Genomic DNA, 13,563 nt, shown 5'->3' with positions numbered 1-13,563 from the left:
TCCATTCAAAGAAGTACAGTACTCATACTGGTTTTAGCATCAGCTGGCTTATTTCAAAGGAAATTTAGTTTTTCAAAGAGAGATTCCTATGGCAAAGAAACTATTACTTGAAGTTCTAGTGCTGATTATCACAGTCTAAGCAGCTTCTGTAGTTTCTAAAATAATGGTACACTTCCGAAGCAGGCAAAAGCAATCTCCAACTTTTTTTTTTAAGTATTAGATGTACATATTGTAGCTTTATTTGTTTTTACCTCTGCTTCCTGCCAAAGAATTTGAAACAGGAATGATGACATGTCAGGCCTTTCCTACCATAGCTATGTCTCTTCCTATTTGGCAGTGAAAGATGAGAAAAGCTAAACTATGATCAAGCAAGAAACATCAGCCCAAATGATGATAAGTTATACTCTTACTGTTGTTCAATGCATATATTTAATTTGGATTAGGATAATTTACACAGCAAAATATCCAATGTGACAAGTAGCGTTTAAGACTAGCTAAATAGTGATTTCTCCCTTAAATGCTTCAGAATAGCTAAACATGTGGTCTGTTGCAGCAGCTCTCTAACTTTACACCTCCCTTCCTGTTTACTTCATTTACTCTATGTGGTAACTATAGTAAATATTAGAAGAGTGACATTAGCAGCTAATAACTAATTTCACAAAGTAGAACCAGCCTATGACCAATGCCAACAGTTCATAAGTTTCTTCCCCACGCTACGTCCAAGCTCTTTGTAGTTGGGTCTCAGTTACCAAGCTACTTCTGTGAAATCCAAAAGGTAACTAGCTTTGATCTTCTTACTTAAGGAAAAACTAGATTTTAGTCCTGATACAGTATGTATAACAATTTGTCTACATTATCTAAATAGTATTAAAATTTAGAACTGATGCAGATAGCTTAAGGACCTTGGCCAAGGGCCTTAGATTAAAACTTTTCAAGTACGACCTGTATATTTTCTTTTAAAGAAAAAAACCGTGAGTTTACAAAACTGTGCATGTCACTAGATGATCTGAAGCCTGTTTAAACGAGTTACCTTTACTCCAATAGATATTTTTTTGAAGATCACTCAGAAGCAAGAATCCTTAAGTGAAGTTTAAGATACTATAATAAACTCGTTGGCAGTCACTCAGTGTTCTATCTCTTAAAATAAAATTTCTCAACCTTTGAAACTCTTCTTAGAGATTTAAGCTTTATATTGCATATTAGAATGAAATTAGACATTTAAGTAAAATGTGTTGCTCCACTCCCATACTTTTTCTCCGCTACTTGAGTTGTCTGTGTCCCATCTGTCCCCGCAAATTTGAGACTGTCACACTTGTAACAATTGTCATCTTGTGCTTTTAAGAGAGGAGAAAACCCTCTGAACTCCCATAAGTTCTTGGGATATAACTGAGACCATGTTACTTTCTTAAATGGACATCTTTACTTAATGCTGTTCCTAAACTCAAAGGTGAAGCCAGCATATACTATTAAGTAGTTACACACTGCCCGTAACAGTTAGCATGTCCATATAGCATTACTTTGACTGGTTTTCATCTCTTCACAGACTACTGCAGCATGCCTTAATTGTGTATTTCCTAAAAAGCACAATTTGTCAGACTTTTCACTTAATAGAAAGGCTAGAGAAAGCTTTAAATAGTAACAAGATGACCTAAACAGGAACCTAACAAATGTCTCTTTAGGAAAAGGCTGATAACATCTATAAATACTCAGTGTTACACTGCTAGATTTAAATAACCCTTGAAGACAGATCTGAGTTCCAAGCTTTAGACCCAAATTCAATAAGATGCAGCCAACATCACAACAGTTAAAACCTAGTAAGAAACTACCTTTGCACCCACCATAAAACCAATCCACTCTCAAACACTTTAATCTTATTCATGGAAGAAAAAATATAATATCTGTAGTACACTGGATCAAAAACATGGACCTGCATTTTCTGAGAGTCTGACAATTTAATTCTGTTCACGTGCTGTAGAGATCCATTATTCATTTTGAAGCTCTAGAAAAAGATACCCTTCAATTTGACTCTGAATGATTTCCAAACCTATTCATGTTGTGGAAGTCTTGCTTCAGCTGAGTGAAAAAATGTTTACAATATAAGTCCACTGCATTGCAACAAACTGCCATGTAGATGAACAATGTAAAATGTTCTTTAGACTGCTGGGTGGGCAAAGTTGCTACAAATCAGTATCTGCCATTAAAGAAAGCTAGCTGACAAAAGCTACTCAAAAATACTCCCATGTGCCAAGAACCACTGGAATAGTGAATTGATTTGCAATAACTTTACATTATTTTTTGAAGGTGGATTGTTTTTTTTTAAAGAAAGCTTCTGAATATCCTCTTGTGCTATATTATTAAAAAAATTGCTGTTCCCCTGAGAAGACTAAATGAAACAGCATGGTGAAACAAGATTTTTGGAGAAGGAACCCTGATGTCATGATAGAATAATTCATGGATCTTATGTTAAAGACCTCCATTTTGACAATGTCTAGAAGAATCTGGTCAAGTAGTTCCTCTATGTATTTTTTTCTACTAACTAAAAGCAGTATTTGGTAAATGCTTTTTAAAGCATCTATAATATGGTCAGCTGTGATCTCCCACTAAAATTATTTAACACGCTATTTTTTTTCAGAGAACATTTTAAGCCAGTCAGAGGGATTGTCTTATGATTAGGCACAGGACAGAGTCAGGAGACCTGGTTCTATTCTCATCTCCGCCACAGACTTCCTGTATGACTCTGGACAGCTCATGGCCCTTATCTATAAATTAGGATAATGCTTCCTTAGTCTCAGCATCTCTCAGATAAGTTAATTCACTTGTAAAGCATGCCAGCATCGCTGGATGGAAGTATCAACTGCTGAAATGAGTAATACTTCTGAAATGCTGCCATTTGGTTCCACCCAAATGATAAAAATCAAAATGTACTTTAGATAGCATCTTTTCATTATGTCCCTGTTACAGCATGAATTCAAAGCCCTGGGGAAACACAGGCTGTGGAACATGCCAGTCAGAAAGGTTACTTCATTCGCTCTAGACTCTTCCATACCTGTCTTCCATTTGAAGCTGAGTCATACACTGCAAAAGGTTTCCTGCATGCCATTTTAGTCACACAGTCAACCAATTCAACATGTTTTACAGATATTCCAACAATTGTATGTTAATAGTTCTATGGCTGATAAGAGTTCTGTAATACAAGTTAAGGAGATAAAAATGCATTAAAACTCTAAATCATCATTTTGGCCCACTGGGTCAATAGCTGTAGAAAACATATTGCTCTCTGGAATTTACAGGGTGTTGAATCTCAGTCATTATCCTAATTAGTGTCACAACTCACCTTCTTTGGTAACACTAGCATTAGTACCAAAAACGAAACAATTGTTCAGACCAGCTGCCTGTTCTGGAGAAGAATAAACAAGGCTCAACACTAAGAAATTACTTGATATCCCATTGTCCCAAAAAGGTATAAAGCTGAGCTACACAAAAGAGGCAGAGTTCAGTCACACTGCAAACAGGACAAAGTGACACTGAAGTAGCTGGTGCTTTACGTACTGGAAGATTCAAGAAACCAATAGGCTGAAAGCACAGCTTAATTATCCTTCACTTCTGATGATGTGTGCCAGAAGAATAATAATTGATGCCCAAACCAGAGAATCAAGTAGTTCAGAGGAAAGACCTTCAACCACTCTTGAGACATGAAAGCAGGTCAAAGGGCAGCATAGAAATGTTGAAGTCCTAGATGCAATTAATCTAGCCTCATCTAGGAACAGAGTAAAACAATAGAAGTTTGCATGTCAAGTATGGCTAGGACAATTGCCAGAGTTGGGCTTGCAGTACTACAGATAAAGTGCTGCTTTTCATTAAATGTTGGTAGCCTGTCTCCATCTGATTAAGCCAGCTGTCATGATTGTACAGAATTTGGAGAGCTCAAAGCTCCCATAGACCATCATCCTTGAGCCACACTGAATCTCGCTGTAGCACAGGATCTGTCTAGGTTATCCATGTCGCCTTCAGTTTCATCTGAAAACAAACTCTGCCAACAGTTCTGAGGGTGAATGTATATTAAATTGTGAGGCACTCAGCACTATCATGATGGGAACATCAATAACTCTGACTGGAAAAGGAAGTTACAAAGATTAAGATTGCACACAAATCTCCAAAGTAATTGTCAGCTGTATTTTCAAAGGTAGCATACTGAAAAGTTGGTGCATGTCAGCACAGACACAGGAATCCTGCTGCCAATGTCACTTTCAATTCAATAGTTATCAGAACTAAAGCTCCCCGATCAACACTTCACACTACACAAGCATAAGCTCAGTATTTTGCTTAAAATCTAGACCTTGTGGGTTAGATGCATTTTAATGTTTCACACAGCAATACTAAGTTTCCTTGGCTTAAGAAAAGCACAATGCTTGTTGTCTAGTGAAAGAAGTAGCCTAATTTCCTAATTAAGAAAGTTCTACTACTAGCACATTTTGGCCTACTTGTCTCAACTTTCCTTTGAAGAGGAAAAAAGTTAACTGTAACCTAATTGTAACAAGCTCAAGAGAAATATTCTAAGTCAGTTATATAATTATGGTGAATGGATATTTATTTCACTAAAACATTCTGGTGACAGGTTAACTCTGTACTAGCAAACATACATGTATATGTTTGATATATCATGAACAGATAAATTACTTAATACTGTAATGCTGGCACAGGTCTAGGAAAAGCCACCATTAGTATAAAAACTTGCTATAAAAATATAGTGAAGCTTTTGTTTAAAAAAACTTCAGATTCCATAACACTGTCATGTTAAGTCTGGAGATGAACTCTAGGACTACTACTGCCTTCAAAATGGTCTATGATACTTATTACAGTGTTTGCAATATATTTAAGAACCATTTTTTAAACACATGGCAGACATAAGTCTAGTGGCTGCTGCTGGTCTCCCATTTTCTGGTTCCTTATGCCATTTCATTCCATTTTATAAGTGAATTTGGAATTTGTTGTTCATGTCCTGAATCAACCTTCAAACAGTTCACTAATTTTTAAGGGAATTATCCACTCTTAGTTTATCTACTGCTTATGCTGGACATAAAGAACTTTGTTGTGTAGAAGTTAGCAATCAATCAACTACTTTGGATCCAAACAAGAAGTACCCAACTACCAAGAGATAAGCTCCTTTAGGAGCTAAGGTAAAACATACCACATCTTAGTCTACTGGGCACTGCATACACATCACATGCTGGTTAAAGCATGCCAGTTTAAAACAAGGCTTCATTAGCATATTATTGGCAACAGGCTGGCTATAGAACTACAGGTTATTAAATGCTGAGAAACTTTAAGGTAGACTTCGCTGCTCTGTATCACAGTAACAGTACCAAAGAATCTCTGCTCTTACAAAATTCATCGCCTTCTTAAAGTGCTATCCTGTATAACCTTTGAACACAGGATTGCCCTCCCAGTCTTCCCAAAGAAAAGCAGGATTGAAGAACAGCAGTACATAACCCTGTAATGTAGAGTTCTAGTCCCAGTAAATACAGGACACTGTATCCCTGTCCTTCATATTCCTTCCTCTAGAGCACCAGAAAGGAAGGAAATTGCTTCTTGGCTAAAAGCACACAAGTAAAGAAACAGATCTGGGTCATTGGTTTTTTTGTTTTGTTTTTTTTTTCCTCGTGGTTTGGCTGTTTGGGTTTTTTTAAATGCAGTATCCATGAAAATACTACACACATTAGTAGTATAGTTAGTTGGAGTGAGAAACTGCAGACTTCAATCATTTCATTAAAAACATTAAATCTGAACTGCCAAGGTAACTAACTCAACTGACAACAGTATATGTAAATCTTAGAAATACATATAATTTATCGTAGGCTTTACTAATTGTTCACTGGTGCAGGGAGATGCCTAGTTATATGTATACCAACTGTACATGTTGAGATAGTAGCTATAGTTAAAACTTTTATTTTAGCCTATAAACAGATTACTAATTTTTTATTTTAGAGAATAGAAGTAGAGCATATAATGCAGTAGGACCAAGTCAACATTTAGACGTTAGTCAATTCAATAATACCAATATGAATGCTAAATAATTGTAGCCCAGCAAGGTTCAAAGTGTAATAAATGCCCTGTTAACTAGTATCCTTACAGGAACAACATTGTAGTTGCCCTTAAACTGTCACACTTTAAATACTACTTAAAACACTCCATCACTATCCCACCAAACAGATCTTGTTTCACATTTTCAGTAGAAGATTCAGGTGTTTTACAAGTTACATTTTTCATGTGATAAATTTTTAAAAATTATACCTTCCTTACAAAACAAAGTTCTCTGTAACAGGCTATAAATCTTTATCTTTTCTTAAAGAAAACTTCTGACAGCTTATGTAAACAATAGCGTGCAATAGAAAAACTGGACTTGCAAGCAGAGAGCATGTCCCATTTTCAAGCTGAACTCAGGAGAATGATATCCCTCCACTTAAAAGGAAGTTGAGCAGATTACTACGCAATAGCTTTATTTACTCCAGATAGTATTCTCTTCCTTTTAAGTACTGTCTGTGTGCTGACCACACAAAGCTAGAGCCAGCAAACAGATATTTTGCTCTCATATTGTTTGATCAGTTTAAATGAGATTACACAATCAGGTACTGTATAATTACACTAACAAAGTGTTCTACCTGTACAAGCTGAACTGCAATTTAGAGTACACCTATACTAAGGTGGAGTACTGTCAAATACTATTATTCTGAAAGAACACCATCAACTTTCTTCCCCAAAACATTCCCATAACCTGTTCTTTCTCTACCATTAGCTACTTTCAGTGCTCTTACAAAATAGAAGCTTCAAATGGTCCAGATTACTTAGTAACATGTAGAGCCCTGACAAGGTTGGGATTAAATACATCATCAGGACCCAGCAAGTGTTAGGCAATCTGAAGGTAGATAATGAAAAGAAGTTGGATTTTTTTTTTTCCTTAAGAGTAGTACATGTGACAAAAAAATATTGCTATGATGAGGTTGCTAAAGTTTCCTATGCATGGATAGATATGAAGAAGCTGTAATCACTGATTTTAATGAAAATGTAGATCAGTTCCCAGAATTCTGCTTCTGAAGCCTCTTGAGAAGCCACAGTGTGGCTAAGGTGCACTTGCAAAGGAAACAGACTACATAGAAAGACAAAATATGCCAGTGGTGGGAGACACAAAGACATTAGGCAAGAAGTGATTAGAATTCAGTGGAAGAAAAGAATCTCTCAAACAAAACTTCAGCAATTTGAAGGTTCAAAACAATTCAAACCTACATGTTGGTCAGACAATTAATCCTACTGGTATACCAGAGTAGCTAAAATGACGGGATTAACTAGGTCACGAAAGAGCCAGTCAGAAAAATCTATTTGACGGCCATCCTTCCAAGTGGTTCTGCTACCCTGCAGCAAAGCAAGTTCCTGAAGTAATTCCATGACACATTGATAACATAACAAAATCAATCGCTTGCCTTGCTTTGTTTTCAGAAGCATGAGTAGTTGTGGCAGGAATATTCTGTACAGTGCAGTTGGCAGTGAATTTACATTTTGCTCTATGATAATTTTCACACACTGTTCACAAATAACAAGCTGCTAGACTTCATAAGACTCAAGGAAAATCCAGTGATACATATTTAACTTTTAACCCCGTAAGAGTAATCACCTCTAGAGGTTTTACAAATACAGGAGGAAAACCACTTAGGGCAACTATTATGAATAACTGGAAGTCACAAATATAACCTTTCAAATTTCAGTCAAAAGTATCAGCTATAGGTAACAGCTTCAGCTTGCAAAGTAATTGAGCAAAAGCAACAGGAAAAGTTCAAAAGTATTTTTAAAACCACTATTCTTTTACTTGCTAAAATGCTGTTGCTGCCTTTGCTTGTTTCCTTGCATTTGCTCCTTGAAGTATTGTAGCATGCTCAAATTTCATCTTTGAGACTTAGCACTTTTTCCAGGTGAGACATTTTTGAACTATGGGTTAACTAGCCTTCAGTATAATCTAAATGTAAAAGTAACAGTCTCAGTGTTCTGGATATAGCTTTAAAAACTTCTTCCAATCTGTCATTTACACCAGTTAAACTAGAATTGTCACATGAATTCTTTACCATTTAAAGAATAAAGCTCTAAAGTCTTAAAGACATCCCTAATAAAAATAAAATAAAAAATGCTTTGGCAAGCACAGAAACTTATTAAAGGTTCAACACAAGTTTAGAGGCTACACTACAGCCTTTCATCTAACCCCCTTGCCCCCAATTTAGGTCTTAAGGTTTCTCAAATTCCACTTTCAAAAATCGAAGTAAAAGGGACTAGAGTACTTCTGATATATTTCTGCCCGGATTTCAGCTCCCAACACCAGATACTCAAGTGCATCTCATACTACAGTTGAGGATCAGAAAGACTATGTTTATCAGCAATCCTTACCTTTCTCTGAAGGATGCTACTGCCAGTTCTCAACCTGGAATACTGCAATGATTAATGAAACATCTCTTTCCTTCCCCAAGATTAGGTGGAGAAGCAAAGCCATCCTCTCACTAGCACTTACTTCCACAGCAGGATGTACACACTCCACTACCCTTGTAACATATTTGCACTGTTGAACAGGCAAGAAGAGAGGGTAAATACAGGTCCTGAAGTAACTTGGTCACTTTTCTCAAAGGAAGTGGTATAGATGAAGCAATTTTTGTAGATCTTTCTTCAGAATGTAACCTACCTTCTTCTCAGTCCCTTGACATAGATAAGCAGATTCCACACAAAGTCATCCACACTAACTTTGCCACTAACAATTTTTAGTTTCTTATTTTACGAAACAATTGAAAACCGTAACACTTTTGAGAGGAAAAACTTACCTCTAATGCCAGCGCAGTCTTGTCATAAGCACAGGGTACTCTCTTTTGGATAGCTTTGGCATAGACTGGTCCATTCTGTGTTGATGGCAGAGGATTGATCACTGCTCCAGGTGTACTGGATACTGAGGGAAGGGGACTTGCGGTTTGAGGCTGAGCATAAGCATGGGCAGGTTCTGGAATACCATAACTGTTGGAATTCCTGTTTCCATGCTTCCCATGAGAAGATCTGACTAGCTTTTCTACATAAGGAACAGGAATCATCCCAATCCGACCATCCTTGTTTCTGGCGCTCCACCACTGTTCTTCTGGCTTCTCTACAATTACCAGTATCTCGCCCTTTTTAAATGGAAGATCCTCAGCATCATTGCCAGGAAAGTCATAGAGAGTCCGAACATACTCCACATTTTCTTCTGCAGTGGACATAGCAGGGGCAGATCCAGATCCCATTGGTGGACTTGGATACCTAAGTTTAAAAAAGATTTGGTATAAGCGATAGCTATTGTTTTTTGTTTCCAGTAACAAAGCTAAGTACCAGTTTTACAGTAGGGACACAAATTAGAGGAGAATTACTTATTCAGTTTTGTAACAAAAGTACTGGCTTGGTAGCACTGTGAGGCATTTCACGAGTAACTCATGCTCTCAAGGTAATTACTTAAATACCCAAATGAGCCTTCCCAGAAACCCAATAAAAATCTATCATGGATGCAGAAAACTGGAAGAAATAATGCAAAATCTTCATCCACCTGTTTTGGATTGTTGTGAGGATCTTAGGGTAGAATAAAATTAATTCTATAGCTTAAGTTATGAGAGTCATGATACATAAAACTAAATGAAAATTATTTGTGTGACCTGGGGTGCAAGGGCTCTTGGAGAGCTAAATAATCCTCTTCAGTTAATCACACCTACATTCTTAACTTCAGCATCCACTTCTAAAGAATTCAGTAACTCTAAATGCTAGACTTGAGGGAGCATAGTGGAAAAAGGGAACAAAAGTAAGAGGAGGGTATGATAAACACTTACAGTTTTCTAACTCAAAGCTAGAAGTCCAATGTTGTCTTTCTGATTGGTAGTACAGCATCTTTCTAACCGAATCCTACTACTTACATGCAGAATTTTGGGGACAGCCAGTCACATTTATACTGAAAACTCTTTCTTTAAGAAAAGAGATAGGCAGATCCTGTGTTTTTAGGAGATAACACTTTTCCCCTCTCTTCTGGAAAGTAATATGAAATTAAGCTCCATAATCTTATTTTTACAACTTCAACTCTCGAAGGGTTGTTATAATATAACAGAAAAATTATTAGTTTCAAAGTACATATCTTTACTGCATATTTAAATACCTAATAACCTGAAAATGACATCTTCATAAAAGACAATATGAAATACTTGCATCCACTGGTAAGAATGGAGTAAGAAATGAAAAAGCTAACCATCTAGAAATATTCCTTTGCCTTATTAACCATATTACCTTTAATTTATTCACATGATTGTTTATGACTATGCCCATCATCTGTCCAATACAGTCACTTCATTGTCTGTGATAATATATAAGATTGTTCATCAAATGAGACTATTTTCACTGCAATCCATTTGCATCATAAATTTTATACATTTTATTCAAAGCAGCTGTCAGAAATCTTAACATATATATGCCATAGCAGATACTTATTACCTAAGCTACGATAGCAAGAATGTATGTCATTAGCCTACTTCACTTCTCTTTTGCTACTTGCAATATAAGATGGAAGTCAAATCCCTATGATTTTTGCTTCTTTAAGACACCCTGCTGCAGCCAAAGCCAGGGGAGAGAGGGAACCCTTTAGAGAGCAGGCACTCTGCATAAGCAAGAGCTCAGGAACATCTGCAATGATGGTCAGAGCTCACTATTGACACAAAACAAACAGAAAGCTTAAACCACTCAGTTTTCAACTGTTTTACAAGTTTAACATGTCATCTCCAAGAGCTAAAAGTGTTGTATGGCTATATACAACAAACTACTTAATCCTACCACGAAAACCACCTCTTCATACTGTACTTTATGAAATTAAAACAATCAACAGCCTTCAAAAGCACAGGCACCTGAGTGTGATGTTCCCCTGAAAATGCCAGAGAAATAAGAATTAGCAATAACAGTTCTGAAGCACATACCTGTCTACCCCTATTCTAAATCTAGTCCATTAACTAAATTAAAAAAAAAAAAAAATCTGGAAATGCTACCTCTCATCCTCCCTCTTGCAGCAGGAATTCTCCTTCAAACAGAATTTCAAACCATCAACCATGTCATTGATCTTTCTAAGAGTTTAGAACAAAAAGCATGCTAAGGAAAAACACCTAGTCAATCCCGTTTGTTGCTTTATAAAAAAGCTTGTAAGTTCACAGTAGGCTGGGTCCCATCTGTCTCTGTATGCTAAGAAAACAATATGCAATCAAAACCTTGAAAATAAGGCAATACTAAAATGTTCATAAAACATTTCACACAAGACTCCTAACAAATACCAAGTGAGCAAGTGGAATCAACTAAGTTTTCAAGTGTTTTGAGAAAGCCAACTCAGTCATTGCCACAAATGATTAAGAACAAGTTTTTAAAATCCAGAAAGGCACAACAGTATCAAGGTTAAGGAGAACAGAGATAAGCATAAAGATTGCTTCAGTGTAGGCTTTTTTCCTCCCAACTATCCACAAGTTTAAGCATGCACATAACACTGGGCAGCTCCACTTAAACATTCCTGCAATGGTGAATGATTTTTTTTTTTTTACCTACCCGTCTCTCTAGCCACAGCACAATCGCTACCCAGAAGACTTCTCAGCAACTTTAAGAGTTCTTGAAGCTAGTGCTTTGTCACATCCCTCCCATCACCTTTTTTTGACCACTTGAGTTTTTCAACTTGACAAGCTATTGTCAACCTTTGACAACTTGCTGATTGTCATTAAGAACTGGCCTATGCCAAGGTTAAATTGTGACTATAAACCTCAAAGTTATTCTTCCCCTGTAAAAACTTGCTAATCTGCGAAACACAGTAAGATTTTAAACTGCAGAATTTAGAAACAAACCCATTTGAATTTCTTTTTTTAATGTCACTACTTTTCTAGCTTTTATTTCACTTCATTCTACCCAGGAAGCCCAAAAGCTTTATAATAAGATACTGGGAAAGGCTTTATTAATTAAAAATAAGGACTATGTTCTAGAGTTCTTGATAAGCAGTTTACCGATGCAAGTTGCAGGTATGTCCCATGTTGGGAACAGGACAAAGAATGAGCTCATAGCCAAGTCACATTTTCCCATCCTCCTAGAATAGCATTTCTCAGTGTAGTGCATGGAATATGCAGATACAGATGAACAGTGCCATAACCAAACCGTGAGAAATAAATGTTTTACATTTTTTTGGGGGTGGAAATGCCACTCTAGAAGTTTGGGAAATGCTGTCCTAGAATGTATTAGAGCTGACTTAACAGAGTGAAGCAGTCTAATCACATAAAGGCCTGTTCTGTTGTCATCAGTGTGGATGCAGGGGCAGACAGCAACTTAAGCTCAGAGGCTTTACTTCAATCACTGAGGAGAAGACTTGTGAACCAGCTTCTCAACCATCCTAGGAACAGAAGGACAATAGCAGAAGAAAAGGTTGACACAAAGCATGACCACACCCTCTTGCAAGGCAATTATAGCCAGTGGTAGAGATGTACACAGTACCTTTACATATGCCTAAACGCACTGTAAGGACAGGCCCTGTGCATTATATGGATGATTTGACTGAAAAGAGCAACCTGTACTGGGCACCGAGATCCAGAGTGCCAAGAAGGACCACTGTTAGAAACAGCTTCAAACGAGGGCCATAAACAACTGTTCCCTTAGTATACATAACATGGCCCTACATCCAGTGCTAAGATCCTGGAGCTACTAGGCTGGACTAAGACGCCCCCACTCCTTGCGCCACCTCGAGCAAAGATGGCAGTGGGTGGGGCGAAGGGAGGGTGGCACTCACCTGGGCGCAGGCTCGATGAGGGTGGTGGTATCCAGGTAGTGGATCTTGTAGAACTCCAGCAGGGCGGGCAGGTGCTCAAACTCCTGGTCGCCGATCTTAAAGCGGCGGTTGGGCAAGGAGTTAATGATGTAGTGGGAAACCCGGGAGTTCTCGGACACCGAGAGCACGTAGTCCCCCGGGCAGGTGGACGAGTCCCGCACCAGGAACATGCCATGCCGCTGCCCTTGCAACCGCGTCTGCGCCTCCGCCCGAGACACCGGGCCCACGTACCAGCTGGAGCGGTCCGACGAATCGAAACGAGCGGCGGAGGACATGGCTCCGAGCGGGGAAGGGGAAGGGAGGGGGGGAAGGAAGGTGAAGAGCCCGAAGGCCCAGGCGGAGGAAGAGATCCGGAGAAGGGAAGGCCTGGGCAAGGAGGCCTGGGAGGCGGAGCGGGCTGGGGGCTAGGAGGAAGCGGCTAGTGCCCAGCCCAGAAGATAGGAAGCCCAGGGAAAGGGGGATAAGGGAGAAGGAAGCTCCCTGCCTCTGGACGCGAAGGACCAAGGAGCGGCTGGGGTGGGGCTGGCCAGACGCGGCGGTCAGGGCCCCCGAGTCTCCCTCAGCGGCGGGGTGTGCAGGGCATCCTTCCCGCCTCTCTCTCAGGCCTGCGGCGGGCCCGGCTGGGCGGGTGGCGATGAGCAGCGGCGGCTGACAAGGACAGGCGGCCCGAGAAGGTTGGCGAGGGTAGCCTG

The 13,563-nt window shown here is 38.7% G+C and overlaps 1 protein-coding gene across 2 annotated transcripts in view; it reads right to left on the bottom strand.

Annotated features, from left to right (window-relative positions):
• The window catches only part of CRKL (CRK like proto-oncogene, adaptor protein), a 17,924-nt gene extending 4,361 nt beyond the window's left edge, over positions 1–13,563 (bottom strand). The window contains exons 1-2 of one of the 2 annotated variants that reach the window (XM_050906632.1): positions 12,833–13,563; positions 8,853–9,315 (exon numbers count right to left, since the gene is read on the bottom strand). In XM_050906632.1, coding sequence (XP_050762589.1) covers positions 8,853–9,315; positions 12,833–13,146 — 777 coding nt within the window. In that variant the 5' untranslated portion in view covers positions 13,147–13,563. The remainder of the gene's footprint in view (positions 1–8,852; positions 9,316–12,832) is intronic. The other variant, XM_050906633.1, reaches the window with a different exon arrangement.

Source organism: Gymnogyps californianus, chromosome 16 (genome assembly GCF_018139145.2).
Source record: "Gymnogyps californianus isolate 813 chromosome 16, ASM1813914v2, whole genome shotgun sequence".
In the NCBI taxonomy this organism is placed as follows: domain Eukaryota; kingdom Metazoa; phylum Chordata; class Aves; order Accipitriformes; family Cathartidae; genus Gymnogyps; species Gymnogyps californianus.
Note: the sequence above shows the minus strand (reverse complement) of the source record. Positions and strands in the feature narration are given on the sequence as shown.